A 16,795-nucleotide genomic window follows, 5' to 3' on the forward strand; every position below is an offset into this window, starting at 1 on the left:
AAACGCTACTGAACCACAGCTACAGGTATTCTGCCTTAGATGTGTGCATTATTCCTAGCCCCAGGCAATGGAACCTTCATTATTTACCTACAACTTCTCCACACACAATTCATCTACACAGAAACACATTTGCAAAGTTCCAATAACCACATTGCAATAATCCTTCATGCTGTTAAGGAGAGAGCTCTACTCAGCAACATATCAATCCTTACACATCCTGCCCTCTGCATACTTAAAGAAAATGACTACAGCCTTAATTCTGAAAAAACAGTATTTTCAGAAATATATATGCCTGTGTTCAGAAGTTATGAAAAAGTTCCAGTGCTTAACACATTTTTTTTTTAAGCTATCACATTTCATACATTTAAGTATTACATTTTCATTCCACAGTTAAATTCTCTAGGTAGATTTGCAACTGAACTTTTTTGCTTTAGACATAGCCAAAATGACAATATGCTGTGTTAGTCTGACCTTTGCCTGCCATTCTCTCTCTCTTGCTTCTGCATTTCTTCGTAGAGCAGAAAGTTCCAAAATCTCCTTATTTAAAAATTTATTCTGGGTCTTATAACCCTGAAGATTGTCCTGTTGATAAAAAAAGCAAACTGGATTTTTAATGAAAATATCTTATAAACAGCAAGTGCCTACCAGGGAAAGTACACCTTAGAATATAAAACAAGGAGCTACTAATAGGACTTATCATTCAGAAAAACCAGGATCAAATCAAGTGTTCTATTTAGAATTCACCTACATCAAACACAGGGGCCATACGAGCAGGGAGGTGTGCAGGGAGGTGCTGTGCCTCACCTGCACCCCTCAGAGTGCCGAAAGGGCAGAGGGCAGCTGGGTGCTGCTCGCTGTCCCAGGGCAGGCCCAGCCCCAGCCCTACAGGTCCACACTAGCGGGGAGCACAGAAACGAGCAGACTGAGCACACCAGAGAGCACGGTGCTGCACGGCAGCCAGAAGCACACAGCATGCAGTGCAATGGAGGGTGAGGAAAACGCCCCTTGGGTTTTAGCTGCCCTCACCAGTCCTTGTTTAAAGTACAAGTATGATGTCTGCCTCGGTACAAAAATATAAATCCTTAGCGGTAAGCTTCCTTGCTTAATCCAGTCAGCTCCAGGCTACAAATACTACCTCTGAAACCTGAGGCTGTGGGACAAGGGAATGTTGGTACCCTCCCAACAACTACAGCGCTCCCACACTTCACAGCACCTACAAGCTTTTATCTGCTTTCTGCCAATACCACTGATTTCTAGTTTCAATCTGTATTTTCCCAGGCTCATATACTGGAAAGAAAATCATGAACTTTTATACATATTTTAAATGACAGTTGTATTCCAAATCCCTTGAAATGTTAATCTATCTGGAACACAATGTTTATCCAAACACAAAACAAGTATGTTTATAGCAAAGCGGGTAACTTCAGTAACTCCTTAAAGAACTTCTGAGGCATTTGCTGAGGCAGATTAGAGGAAAAAAAATATAAGGTAAGATCTGGAACAGCATTACTAAAACAGGCTCTTATACTCCTTTTTTCTCATTGGATTTACCCTTTGTCATTCCACATGTTCCTTGCTTCCTCACTTTTGATATTTTAAAAAAATAAATAAATAAAAACAAAAACCCACCAAACCAAAACCCACAAGCTTTCTGCTTCCTTTCCTCTATGCTTGTATTTTCCTCTTACCCTTACTTCTTCCTGTTCCTTTATTTCTCACATCACTCCTCCACAGAAATGATGAAATTACTGAAATTATGGGGCACTGTACTATAGATGTACAGACCAGCTCAAAGTCCTCTTTAGACTGCCACATAACAGTTCAAAGCATAGATTCCAAGCAGGCAAAGCCTTAGTTGATGAGTATCTTGGAGAACTGCTGTTGATCTCAAACAGTACAGCAGACTAGAGACTAATTTTTGTAGGCAGTAGAGGTTCCCCCTATCAGTTAAGACTGAGACATTGCTCTTACTTTTAGTCTGTCCAGTTCCTGTAGTTCCTTATTAGTAGAGGTGGCCATGGAAGAATTTACTGCTCCACTCTGAGAGGACACAGTATCCTCACATTCACTGAGTTGATGAGAGAGTTTCATGATCACTTCATCTTTAGCTTGAATAGTTTCCATCAACATACCCAGCTGCTCATTGAGTTCTCCAACTTTACATTTCAGATTCTTTACTTCCTGCTGGAGACTATCTTTTTCCAGATTCAACTTTTCAAGCTGGTTGTTGAGACCCAAAATCTGGTTGTCTTTCTGGTGCAACAGCTCTAATTTGTCTTTGGGAACCCCCTCCCAAAGACGGCTTGCAAAGTATTTATCATATTGGGAAGATCGGACTGTTTGCTGCAGAAGTCGCACAAGTTCCTGAGAATTTCAAAAAAGAAATTGTAATAACATTAAGTCGAGCAAAAGAAAGCTCTGGAACAGGTTTTGCATCTGAATCACAACCTTGCAAAAGAATTTAAGGTGGTGTTTTCAGGAAAAAAGGAAACATTTACATGATGTGATTTCTAGCAGTCTAACACCTTAAAATGACTGGCCTATACGGATGGCTTAAATATCTTTCTCTGAGCTAAGGATCCTGCCTAGAAAGGCTACAACAGGTTTGCTAAGAGTAGCTGACAGCTGTGGCCCAGTAGTTACTTGGAAGCTAAAAGGGGTTTACTTTTAAGGAGCCCTGTTGTAAGAAGATAAAAAGCATGAAGGTCAAAACCTAAATTATTGTGGTTTTATTTCAACCCAACAAAAGAAAAGTGAACAGGACAGAGATGGATCTACAGTGTCAAATATCAAACTATAGTCTTTAGAAAGGTCTGAGAAGAAACTAACAATTACTGAACAGCTGGATGAGAGATACAAGTCAGCCCCACACCCTGACCCTCCCCTGCAGAATTAAAAGAATCAAAAAACAACAAAGAAAACAAAAAGGACTTGAACTGACTTAGTAATTACAGGTACTAATGGCAAAAGAAGCTGTGATTATCTGCCAGGGTCCTGTCAGATACTGAAGAAAGCTGTCTTCAGAGAATAAAAAAGATGTATAAACCAAGTTAATGAGCATTGTGCAAATGAAAGTTTTGTTCAGGGATCTTACCTTCAACAGACATAAAACCTGGTCCTTTTTCTTTCCAGGCTTTTTGTAAACAAGTGTTACAAAATAATGGTGCTAAGTGACAACTAACTAGCTCTTAATGCCATTAGATAGCCATAAAAGGTAAACTCACAGCCACTTGCCCCATCTGTTTGCTTCTGTGCACTTTGCCTGAAGGCTTAGTTACCTTTTGGCTCAAAAGATCTTTCTTCAGCTTTTCCAACTCTTCTTGCTGGCTTTGATACTTCAGCTGCAGTTCAGAGACTAGCTTGTTGCCATTACCAGAACACCATTCAGTTGGGGAAGAGTCGCTGCTGTTTCGGTTTTTGCTTGATCCAATCATGTCTTTTAACGGGCGCCTTGTTTTGTGTGGAATGCGGCCAAAATCGAATGGAAAAGCTGAACTAGTCAGTCCTGCATAAAACAATTTCTTCTAGTTCAGTTAACTTAGTAAAAAGGCATTTCAAAGCATTCAGACTTCCTTTTCAAAATATGTTCATTAAAATTAGACCCTAAGCAGCATTTGAACAGCCTGATACCATAGCGTTAAACATGCCTCATTTTCCAAGTCACTTCCTTCAGTGGGAAAAGTATGTAGCTTGGTCTCCTCCCCTCCCAGGTACAAGATTTAGCTCATATATGGACACTTGTGAAATAAGACATAAAGCGAACTTTACCCTTCATTACAGAAAAGGTACCCCTAACTATGGCAAAGTAAACTTTGCTTCAAATAATCAGTAGCTCAGAGGCGATCAGAGCAAAAGCATCACTGATATCACAGCATACAGTTCTTTTAAGAGGCATTCAGTGTAAGGTTTCACCTCCATTTACATAACCACGGGGGTACTCTTAGAGAGAAGAATGCTTTCTAACAGATTAAATCACTTGGATATCAGCGAAACTGCTCTCAATTAGATCTAAAAGTGTCTTCACAAGGTTATGCCAGGTCAAATGCAAGAATTAGACAGAATGCACAGATGAGCTATCACTGCATAGGCATCCCTCCATTTTCCCCATTTCAGAAGAAAATATGTGTCACGCTTATACATACTTGAGAATCTCAAGACAAATTCTTCTTCAAGGAGCGACACAACTCAGTAATCAAAAGCCTCAAAATTTCCCTTTATCCTGACAATCTACAACTCAAGTGACAAAACTAAATATGGTAACATGCTCAGGGAACCTGAAACAGCGGATAACAAGGCTTTGTAGTTATTTTATTGTATCTGAATGGCAGGGGACCCCAAATACAACATAAGGAACTGAATTTTTTAAAAGAATAAACAGAGCTCTGGATGTGGTTTGCAAAAAAAAAAAAAAAAAAAAGCTTCCACTTAGTTCCTAGAGACAGACATAACAGACTGTAAAAAAGAAGGTATGGCATATGCTCACTCCCCTTCTTTCCTCCCACTTCTACCTTTATTTCCTTCTGCCAGGTGCTTCCTCTTTTCTTCCAGGGCCATCGAGTCCTCCAAGTCTTTTGGGGTTGGATCCAGCAATTCCCACTCTTCAGTGGTATAAAATATGCTCTTCCGGTTTTCATTATTTCCTTTTCTTAAAGAGGACATTGAATTTCTGTGAAAAAGACAGCAGGAAAAGCAACAAAGATTTCCCCGGTTTGCATTCTTTTTAGAAAGAGATTTTTTTTCGAGACAATCACTGCACCTGAAACAGTGCTAACAAAAAATAAGCTAAAACACAGTCAAAACCAATACCAAATAAAAGCTCCAAGAACGTAAACATAATCTACTAAAGAGCACCTGCAACCGACAGTCTTATGTTTCAACAGAAGAATTACTTTGCTTTAACAATACATTAATATCTAGGAGACCACTGCAGTCTTTTGTGCCATCCTGTTTTCTTCTTGTTTTGATAATATTCTTGTTTTGAAGAAAAAAAACAGAACAAAAATAAGAATTTAGAAACAGCATCTCTTTATTGATCAGTTATTGTAGCTTAGATTTTTAGGATAACTGCCAAGCATTAAAGAGAACAGCATGCAGTCAAAACATATGTATGTTATAGCGTCAAATCCTGTATTAATGTCAAAATTCGTATCATCCAAGAGACCTGTTGTAGCTGAATTGCTGATGACAGACTCCTTAGCAGTTTCTCTGTCCTGAGGTGGAATGTTGCCAATTATCTGCAAGAATATTTCAGGGGTAACCTCTAAATTCCAGCCCAATAATTCTACAGAACAGTATGTTTTGTGAGCAGGATGAGATTATCCAACTTCCCCCACAACCATCATGCAATTAGGAATGTTTAAGTCAACTCTTAGGTCCATGAGTATAAACGTAGCTCAATATTGTGAAGTCTTTGTTAAACTAGAGACAAAGTTCAACTACAACAATCCATACAAAACAGTTTAATATTTTAGGCCAAGGACATCCTGGCCTGTATCAGAAATGGTGTGACCAGCAGCAGGGAGGTGATTGTGCCCCTGGACTCGGCACTGGTGAGACCACACCTTGAGGCCTGTGTCCAGTTTTGGGCACCATAGGATAAGAAGGACATGGAGGTGCTGGAGCGGGTCCAGAGAAGGGCAACGAGGCTGGTGAGAGGGATGGAAAACATGGCTTAGGAAGACCGGCTGAGGGAACTGGGGTTGTTCAGTCTAGAGAAGAGGAGACTGAGAAGGAGACCTTATTGCCCTCTACAACTACCTAAAAGGAGGTTGTAGGGGATCTGGTGTTGGTCTCTTCTCCCAAATTACTGATGATAGGATGAGAGAAAATGGCCTCAAGTTGCACCAGGGAGGTTTTGATTAGATATTAGGAAGAATTTCTTGACTGAGGGAGGGGTTAGACACTGGAACAGGCTGCCCAGGGAGGTGGTGGGATTGTCATCCCTGGAGGTGTTCAAAATCGAGTAGATGCAGCACTTGAGCCTATGGTCGAGTGGTTAGGGAAATGCTGGGATGGAGGTTGGACTTGATGATCCTTGAGGTCCTTTCCAACCACAATGATTCTATAAGTGCTCAAACCAGGCAGGGATAATGCTAGTCCACAGCTTTGAAGACACGTCACTGCAAAGCCAATGCTAATGTGAATAAATGTGTCAGGGGTTCAGGCAGCAGGGTTGTGAGACTCTTATCCCAGTAATGGAATACCCGGCCAGAGACAGTCCACAACTCTGCACATCACACTGCAGATTTTAGCTGCTGGCTCAATAAATCCTCTGCAAAATGACTTTTCAAGAGCTCAGAAGAGGATGTTTGAGCAAGATAAACAATCCTGATGAAGACAGCATCTCCCACTGGTGTCAGCTTGCAGGGGGGAATACAGGCTTTAAAATTTGAAGCACATGGGGGCACTAGAGCACTCTATACAAAAAAAATCCCACAGAATTAAATAAAAAATTAATCTGTTAGTAGACACAATAAATATTATTTTCCCAGGAGCATTTTCAGATGGACAGATGAATCACTGCAGCTGAGTATCTCCAGAGAGTGGAATGGGGGAGGGCAGCATTCAGCCTGAATGAGCTTCAGTGTGAAATTTGCTTAGATGTTTATTCCCAGAGATCTACAAGGACTTCAAGCCACAAGCATCACAGCCATACAGAGAAAGGCCCACTCTTAAAGGCCATGCTACCATATCTGCCTGACCACTGCCACTGGAAATATTTTCCTGCAGCCATTTTCATCCCAAGTGCTTCTCAACGACAACTCCACTGTTCCCTGTCTGCTCAGTTACAAAAAAAAAAATAAACACACACCAAGCAGGCAACACTGAGCAGCTTACCCTGACATTGTCATTCTAGCTAGACTTCCCCAAAGCATACCATCTGCAAGTCAAAAATAAACAAAACAACAAAATCAAGAAAAAGTCATTTTAAAAAGTCAGAAACACTAATTCCAAGTAAACAGGAATACACCTAAACGCACTGTAACATCCTTTGAGTAGAAGTGGAAGATCCATCTATGTGGACTGAGCAAAGTATAGAAACCATTTAAAAAGAAACCATAACAGGAGAGCTGAAAACCAGTGCAACTGCTTTCCTTAAGGCAATTAATACTAAAGAGTAAACTCACTAGGACTGAGGTGATAAGATGTGGGTTTCCTGATCTTCAGGGAGGGTCTGCCACATTTTTGCTCAAGAATTCTAACTATACCAATTTCAAATCGGTGACATGCTTATTTTTTTTCTAAGAAGAAAATTAAGAATGATTTATTTTTTTTATTTTTACCACTAAAAATACTTCATAAGCACTAAATATTATGAATACTACTGTGTTCAGAGAGCAGAGCCATCACCGGGAATGCTTTGCAGGACTTGAGTCTTCTTTTCAGGTATCAGTAATGCTAACACAACAATGTTCAGCTATGCCTTTCAAACAAGTAGCATAAAGAAACAGAAATAAATAAATTGAACACTTGAAGGGTACAGTCCAACACACTGATCCACCACCCCTAGTTCATCCAAAAATCTCTGCCTACCACATACATACATCTTTCAGTAGGGAACAGTCTCTGCCACCATCTATCAATCTCATGATAAATCTTTACCCCACATTCCAAACTTACTTGATTTCAGTGCTCCATTGTTTAAGTGAGAAATTAATGGCACTTGGTTGGACTGGTGCAGGTTGGGAAGCTGCTTGTTCTCCCACCAGATCTGTAGGAGAAGTCTCCACAGCTAGAATATTTCTAGCTCTCTCTGCCGAAGCATTTTGACTTAGGATATTCAAATCTATGTTAAAATAAAAAAAGAGAGCGAGAAAAAGAAAAACAGGCAAAACTTTCAGTAAGTAAAAGAATAGCGACAATATAAAGTAATGCTATTGAACCTGCTAGTAATATACTTAGGGTTTTATTTAACTGCAGTATAACTTTATGCTCTGTTCAAATGAATTTTAAAAAAAGCAAAGTCTTTCCCTCAGTGAGCCCTCACTGCAGCCACATATTTCTGATAATAGGACTTGTGTGATACTCACAAAGCATTATTTCATTAGTGATTTACAATCTCGATTAGCCAATATGGATTGATCTAGCACAAGCAGCTATAAAGCCATAACAATTAATTATATTAATCCACAAAACCCCCCTGTAAAACAAGCTCAGGTCAATCAGAACTCCTAAGTCAGGAAGAAAGTCACAAAAATACTACGATATAGCTTTCAGGGTGTGCTTCATCCTAGAAGTTATTCACCCTAAAAGTGACACTGCTGCTGCAAGTAAATAAGCTTAATGGACTTGAGCTAGCTCTGTACAAATCCAGCCTGGGCGTTCCCAGGCCAATAACATGAGCACTCGCCAGAGACCTACTGAATCAGCAAGGACTTACTAGCTCTGGTTGAACTGAATGCACCTACACCTAAATTCATCCAGCCAAACTCTCCTGTGCACTTCAGCAAATCTACAGATCAGGCACAGAGCCATGCAGACATGCAGCTCAGGCCCAGCAAACTCGTGCAGGTTCTGAAGGGCTCCACAGGAACCAGCCAAGAACTGGCACTAGCCCTGAGCCACAGCTATTAAAGTCCAGAGGATCCAAGCCAATCCAACAGAGCTAGCCAGGTCTCCATCACGCCACACCACACTCTCCAACATATATACTACAGATTCTACAGTACAAATTACCTCAGTGTTTCCATTATTGTGGATAGCTGGCTTTCCCCCTCAACCCTCCTCCAGCAGGCAGAGGGAATAGGAAGTGCAGAGTATGGAATACACTACAAATAGCAAAAGCATTATAGAGAAGCATAAAATAGTCTGTGGCCTTCTACAAACTCTCTGAATAGGCGGGTTAAAAACAAGCTCAAATGTAATTTTCAGACTTTTTTCCATATAATTCAGAAAGTATCGCAGTGGATTAAAAAAGTTTGAGAACACCCTCAGACTTGATTCAGACGTTATATTAGAAAGTAACACACTGTATGGACTTCTGAGTTCAACAACTCTCTTCAGGAAGGGAAAAACCCTGGGAAGTTAGGATACTCTGTTTTAGCACTGGTACACCTTTCAGTCTTTGTTTTGAAGATTACTCAGCACTAGCAGCCAAGAAGACTATCTTTAAGCAATATGCTCCCCACTTACTCAGCAGATGGTTATTTTTATTTAGCCCATTATCATAAGAAGTAGAAAGACACAACATTTTGTGACAAAGAATACCAAACATAAAAAAGATCATTGACACTACAAACCTCTCAAATCCCTCTCAAAATCACTCAAATCTCTCCTGCAAAATGTTATATGAAACAGAAGTTTATCACGTCATCTTTCAAGCACAGGTACAACCTACGCTGCCTCGACAACTCTTCTGAACAGCACTGACAAACAGCTTCAGTGCCTTATTGGCCAAACAAAATCCCCAATTCTTCTGGAACTTGGCTATTTCATCCAACCACAATTCAGCTAAGATACATTTAATAAAACTAATTTTTGATCATATTCGGTGTCTAATAAAGGGGAAAGATGCAGATTTCAGATCAAAAAAAAAAGAAAAAAATATTAAAAAACAATCACCACACCAAAAAAAATGTACAGACACCAAAAAAACAGACTGCAATACGAACATTCTGTTTTCATACTTATTCATACTTACAGCTTATGTTATCTTCTACCTGTATGATTTGACAAGGCTACAAAATCTTTTTATAGCATGGCCCAGATAAATTAATTGCTCAAGAGCTGAATTTCTAATAAATGCATTTCCTCCAACAGTGATGCTAAGGCAGCTCCATGACAAATCTCAGAGAACCATTTTTGTAACATTAGCTTTCACACAGCCCACCTGGAAAAATACAGTATTTTTCACTACTTTGAATTTTCTTAAAAACTTGTCAAGCTTGATCCATAAGCAATGCCTTAGATTTCCTATGTTCCAGTTTGTTCAGATTCCAAAACTAAGGGGGGAGAAAGGATAATGGGACAAAACAGGCAAGACTACAGTGAGCAGTTTTGTTCCTGGACTGAAGACATACTACTTCCCCGTTTAGAACATTAGTGATAGCATCTGTACTCAAGCACTAGCAAAACAGATTTCTATGCTCCAGTATAAAGGGCATCACCAAATGCACAGTCGCTTAAAAAAACCAAACAAACAACAAAAAAGCAAACACACAAGACACGTATCCACGTATTTTAGTCATCAACATGGAATCAGTGCCTTAAAGAGTCCCACAACTCTATAGAAAACTTTTGGAGTACTTGTTTAAAAAGCAGAAACAATCATCAAACATTCAGGCATTTTCCCCAGAAGAAGATCCCTACTTAAACACTGCAGTCAATGATACAGTCATCAGTGACTTGTCCTCAAAAATGAGATACACTAGAAACAGTTTCAAATTATACATAATGCCACTGAACTGCAGCCTGTCCCTGAAAGGGATGGGTCTGCTCAGTTCACGTATATTATCTTGACATTCTTTGCACCACATTCAGTAATAATAGTTTTTTTTTTAAAAATTAATAATATCACACAAATTGGTTCAGCTTGGTGACCCAGAAAACACCCAAAAATTTACAAGAATAGCAAGTATCAGACCAGTGATCTAAAGTGGCTGGATTACAATTGCTAGATCTGATGCAAAGCAGGAGTGGGGGAACAGGACCTACACAGACCACAGTGACAGCAGGTTCATTTCACAGGGTACCTAAGCTCTGAGGGAAGTAGCTCAGACAAGAAAGAACAGAGATCTGGGGCCAAGTTATGCATTATAGTTGATTTGATCTAACAGTCTGCTGCCAAAAGAGGGCAGTCCTGCCTCACTGCTTTGCTGTCTTCCCGTATTTATCTGCTCTGTATTGTTCCCTCCCTTCCATTAGCTCTGGAAGTCACCTGATTGCACAGTAAATATATTCCACGCATTAACCTAGCAGAAAAAGAAAAAAATACACAACCACTCTTCCTTTTTGGCTAACTTTTCAACTCGACCAGGTCAGCTCAGGGTCAGAAACACCAGGAAATACAAGGGAGACTGCAGCAGAGAATGAGAGGCTAAAGGTTGGAAGGCAAAAGTCTGAAAGAGCAAAAGCCTGTGTTTTTTTAATTTATTTTTTTCACTTTTTTTACTTTTCTTTTTTTACTGAAAAGTAACCCTTTCCAACTGTTACATCTTTGCACACCAACACATTCTCGTAGCATAAGGCTTGACAAGCTGCTAACCAGACTGTCTGCTGCCAGAAAGGTGGTTTCAAACGATCCCACTTTGTATTCCCAACAATTCTCTTGGGCTAATCCTGGCGCTCAACTGTTGCTGCAGTAAAGCACTTCAGGAAGCTGCATTGGCCAAAAACTGATCAGAAGAAAAAGATGTTTCTTAGCTGCACCCCCTGCAGCAGCATAAGGAAAGATGAGACTAGCACCAGTGCTAGATCAAGGGAGAGAGCTGAGCATTTCCTTAAGCAGTGACTCGCTGTTAGATAGGTGTAGCTGGAGCATCCTGCTGAGGCCCTTCAAAAACACATGCTCTCAAGCCAGCTGTGGTTGAGCAAGCAGCCACAGCAGACTGCTCTCAAAAGAAAGCAGTAAAGTGGGTTAGAGGACAATGCTGCAGCATGAGAGCTGAACTGGGGGAGGGGAGAGAAGGGTGGAAAAGACGACTTAACATTTCTCAGTTTACAGTATGAACAAATTGAAATCCACAGAATATAAAAATTTGTTGATGAAATATGCCTGACCTCAAGACTTCGTTTAAACCCAAGAGAGCTTTCCTAACATGCCTAACTTGGCCCAGAACAGGATTTTACTCAGTCTTATGCACAGATAACAGAAATCAGCAAGGGATCCATTTCTGAAAAGATTTGGGAATAAAACAATGCAGAATTGTCTAAGCAGTGTAGTCAAAAATAAAGAATAACTTTGTGTAATACACCGATACATTTTGAAAACTCTGATGCTAGTCTAAAGTGACATTTTGCTTGGCTAAAAGTATTATGAAGACTGAGTTTCACCCCTGTAGTATCAGCGCAAATTGTCTCCCAGTTCTAAAACACATGACATTTTTATCACAGTCAAATAGATCCACCATCACATACTTTTTCAGGAACAAAGTACGGTCATTCAGAATACAAAATACAGCTGTTCCCACTAAAAACTGGAGTTTATCTCTCAGGATCCTCAAAAAACTCAGTTTTAAAAGACACTGCAACCACTAAAAGACTACTTACCTAACCCACACAGTACTTTGCCACTTAAAGAAACCTGGTCATAGGACCACACCATTTTATCTCATCCCTAAAAATCTTTGGAAAAATCGACAGGTTTCATAAGAGGTACAAAATCATACATAAAATTATATTTATGTCAAATAATTTTTGCAAAGTTTACCTAGAGTTACTTGATAACAAGATGCGACAAAAACTTCCTAAGACTGTTGTCTATCCAAGTGCTATGTGGAGTACTGATTAACTGAATGGAAACATGCATTCTGTTTTCAGTCAAATTTTAAACCTACCAGGGTTGTCTTTGGCAACAAGACCTTTGGAAAAGTCACTTGGTGTAGGGGAAGTTCGGCTGTCCCTTTTGGCTGCATCTAGGTTGTTACAATATTCCCACCTCTTCTGCTGAAGTTCCTGAAGCCAGTAGGTCATATCCTGACGAGTTGCAGCCTGCAACACAAAGAATCAGAGGTGATGATGAAACCACTGTCTTCAGTATATGAATACAGTAATTCCAAACGCAATTAAAAAAAAAAAAAAAAAGCAAACACCACACAACCCAAACCTCAGGTAATTAGCAGACCAGCAAGGTATCACCACCCAAGCCCAGTATGATTTAAAAGAAATAACCACCAATGTACTGGTTACACCACGTGCACACATCCACATCATTGACTTTCATGCCAAATCCATTTTCCATTAGAAGTAGTCACATGCATTTTTTTCCCCTCCAGTTTTACACAAAAACATGAGGAAAGGCAGCAACAGCATCTTACACTTTACACAAAAAGCCTAACTTTATATATATAAACTAGAAATACGTATTAAGAAATAAAAAGGTCCCACACACTCAGGAAGATTCTCTTTTTCCTTTTTTAACTTGCTTTATTACCAGCAGGAAACAACAAATTAATAGTGCATTGTAATGCCTCTTACCTTACTGACTACATCTACATACCATATTATTTGAGGATCCCATGAGCTAACTTCCATAGAAAAGTCATATTTAAAACAAAAGTACCCAAATGAGAATATTTAATCTATAAGCCTACAGTCATTAACATGAACAGGCAATAAAGCGATCAAGAATTCATACACAACTTTAAGCTTCAGGAAGAATCACAGCTGTAAGAGTAATTTCAAGGTGTGTCAAACAACAATCTACAAATATCAACAAGAGACTAAGAGATGTTAGCTGACATTGCACTTGGAAAAGTAATTTCTATTCCAACACACAACCTCAGCCACCAGCCAAGGCGAGGCACCCGACACCAGTAACAAGGTATGTTCAGGAACACAAAGTTAACCCTTGTGAAGAGAGGCTCACCTAAGTCCTTCGCCTGGTAAGCACCCCGAGTGATTATCTTTCAGCTAGTCTTTTTCCTGCCTTCTCCCAAAGAGCTTGGTAGTATTATCAGTGAAAAACCTTAATTACTTGGTGTTTTGCCAATGACCAGGCCCAACAAAAATGACAGCACCATCAGGAAGACGAACCAATACACAGACTGTATTATAAACAAAAACATTATGATATGAATGACCACCGGGGGTACAAACAAGTCAACCAGCTGGTACATAAATGACACCACCCCCAACGATCCCACAAAAGATGTGACTCGGCCCACAACAGGGGGTACAAACAGAGACCTGAGGTTGCCCATAGTTGGCATGGGAAACAGTCAGACCAGCAAGCTGAACACATAAGAGAAAGGTGACCACATAGTGACTCTCACCTGATCAGCTCGCGTTCACAAAGGTCTTAAGCAGACTGGGGCCAAGCTCCAGGGAGAGTCAGGAGGTCCTTCCCCAACCAGGAAGCTCTGTGGAGTGCACTCCACAGACAGACACTCCTGACTCCCTGCAGGTGGTCCCAGCTTTTAACCCCAAGCAGACACCTGGCCTTTGTCAACTCAATGTGGGACCCCTGGGGCTCATTTCCCTTATGGCTCTCCCTGCAGGGCCGGCTGCACCCTGGGGGGAAGCTATAAGGCAAACTCACCACCTCTTTATGAAGGGCTGTGGGAATCACCCATATGTCAACCTTAATTTGGGGGCTCGGGGTTCAAACCCCAGCATTTCACTTGGGCAACTGACTGTGTTTACTCTTTAAAGACAACTTAATTTCGGCTAGCTTCCTGTTCTACCACAGCTGAAGAGGGTACCTGTGCAGGGCATAGCTGCAAAAGAGGAAAGAGCAACAAACAACACAGATTTCCTTACGAAGGAATATAAAGCACATAACAAGCACAGATTTGTCTTCATTTTTGACATGAGAACACTTTTGGACTAGCCAAAGTGAAGATCCATTGACCACCACGTTTTGATCCTGAGAGCAGCTAATTACAAGACAGAGCATAAGGAATATGGCAAACAAGAACTGAAATTCCCCAGGTGCCCCCTCTGGCTCAGCAATCTGCCATCTCAGTGGTTAGCTAGAACAGAGAGAGATTTTTGTTTTACGATTTGTCTTTTCATACCTGTATAAGCTTTAACATACACAACATCCTACAGCAAGTGGCTCCAAAGCACTATGCAAGGAAGTTAATCAGAAAACAGGCACAGTTATTCCTGGACCTGCTTCTCCAGTTCCTCTCACTACATCAGACATATGAGAAGACAGGAGATGCATAAATGAAGGAAACACTGATAAATCAATAGTGACACAAGAGGACACTGCAGGTGTCTGCACTTTTCTCAGTTGTTGAGAAAGGTAGGTAAGCAAGGTATTTCTAAACTGAAATGAAAATTAGTTTCATATACATACACTTGCTTGCTCCCAGGAAAATGGAGGAAAACATTCCTCTCATAAAAAAGATATAGAAAAGAAATAGTCTAAAAGTGTCTATGAGGTTTCTCAAAAAGTGTCAAAGGACTGAACACTGGGAAACATCAACCCATATATCCATCACTGGCAGTTCTGGAATGACCACAGCAGCAGGCTTTAAGTTTAATGACTCAACACTTCACAAAGAGTAAACTCCCCTTCTGTTTCTAACACAAAAGGATTTCCTTTGAAGTTTAATCCCATCTTCAAGTCTTCATTTCTGGTCCATTTGACAGTCTATATTCCCTTTTGATAGAATTGTACACAGGCCTTGTAAATCAGTGTTTTACTGTGCTCAAGAAGAAAACCACCAAGAATTCAGAGAACTTGCACCAACACAGGATGTAGTACTTCAGTGGCCCTCTTTGCTACCACAACATAGCTAATGAGGCAATTTATCTGGAGCCCATCTAAGTTATGCCTACAATTAACTTTTGCCCACCTAGTTCAACCTAATGAGCCGCCTTCACAGTTTGTCCATTATGCTCTCCCCAACAGTCTTTAGAAAACCATGAATTGATTTTATTGGAGTTGCACCTTGTTTTTACTTTTACATTCCCAGTCACCCTTGTTCTCTGCTGAGCAGCACATACACGTCCTCAGTTTACAACTGATGTAACTTTTACACACTGCATCAGTTAGCAGTTATGGTCCTTCAGCATAAAACAGGACAGCAAAGCAGTACATGCTTCTCACTCCCTTAAAGTATTTTTCCCAATGATTACTTGGTACCCTACTGCTGCAGCACCCTGCCTGTTACTTTGCCTCCCTCCTTCGCAGTCTTTTTTCTCATACAGAATTTTCCACTCCCTTTGAACAGTTTTCACTGAGTTTATGCAGACATCTTAATTATTTAATTTACAAGTAAAAGAGTATCCTGAGAATCTTTAAAATTAGTTTTGTTTAAACAAAATTAAACTCTGAAGCTTGTTTAAAATTGACTTTTGATTTTAAAAACCACACATAGAATATTTTGAGTTTCCTTCTTCCCCTACTCCTAAACAGAAGACAAATTTGCAAACATTTAATTCACTTTACCTGTCAGAGATATGAACACTTCCAGGCTTGCCCCCTTTCTCAAAACTTCTGAGTATTTGGCTGCTGCCCACCATGAGAGACAGAACATTTAACTAGATGCAGTAGCCATGGAATCTCACAAAAATTTTTACTAAACTACAGCATGGCACTGCAGTAAGAAAGAAGCTAGGCTAGTCACATTTTAATGGAGGCATCTCTGTGAGAAGAAAAAAAAAAAAACCAAAATGCCATCTGACCTGGTGCACAATAAGGAATTACTATTGCAAACTTGCAGGCAACAGTAGCAAAAAAAGACACTCTAAGTGAAGAGACATACAGTCCCATGTATTTTTCAACATAAATGACAGAAAATTATCATTTACTTAAAACCATTCCCCTATATTCTCACATGAAGGATGCTGCAGGAACTGCCTTCTGATGCACACGTGACACAAACAAGAGAATTATTTTGGGAAAACAACTACCTATGCTGCCTTCCAGGATGTGAAGGCAGCCTACAAGAAAGCAGAGAAGGGACTTTTTGCAAGGGCTTGTAGTGATAGGATGAGGGCTAACAGCTGCTATCTGGAAGAGTGGAGATTTAGATGTAAGGAATAGGTTCTTCCCTGTGGAGATGGCAAGACAGTGGAACAGGTTGCCCAGGGAAGCTCTGGCTGCTCCATCACTGGAGTTGTTCAAGATCAGGTTGGATGGGGCCTTGCACAACTTGATCTAGTGAGAGGTGTTGCTGCTGAT

General features: G+C 40.2%; 1 protein-coding gene across 1 annotated transcript in view; it reads right to left on the minus strand.

Annotated features, from left to right (window-relative positions):
• TBC1D2B (TBC1 domain family, member 2B) overlaps nt 1-12,651 on the minus strand; it is a 22,090-nt gene extending 9,439 nt beyond the window's left edge. The window contains exons 1-6 of the mRNA XM_008936915.1: nt 12,495-12,651; nt 7,621-7,786; nt 4,509-4,666; nt 3,279-3,505; nt 1,972-2,364; nt 472-582 (exon numbers count right to left, since the gene is read on the minus strand). Coding sequence (XP_008935163.1) covers nt 472-582; nt 1,972-2,364; nt 3,279-3,505; nt 4,509-4,666; nt 7,621-7,786; nt 12,495-12,630 — 1,191 coding nt within the window. The 5' untranslated portion in view covers nt 12,631-12,651. The remainder of the gene's footprint in view (nt 1-471; nt 583-1,971; nt 2,365-3,278; nt 3,506-4,508; nt 4,667-7,620; nt 7,787-12,494) is intronic.
• Between the last annotated feature and the right edge of the window lie 4,144 nt (nt 12,652-16,795).

Source organism: Merops nubicus, unplaced genomic scaffold (assembly GCF_000691845.1).
Source record: "Merops nubicus isolate BGI_N331 unplaced genomic scaffold, ASM69184v1 scaffold4763, whole genome shotgun sequence".
Taxonomy (NCBI): domain Eukaryota; kingdom Metazoa; phylum Chordata; class Aves; order Coraciiformes; family Meropidae; genus Merops; species Merops nubicus.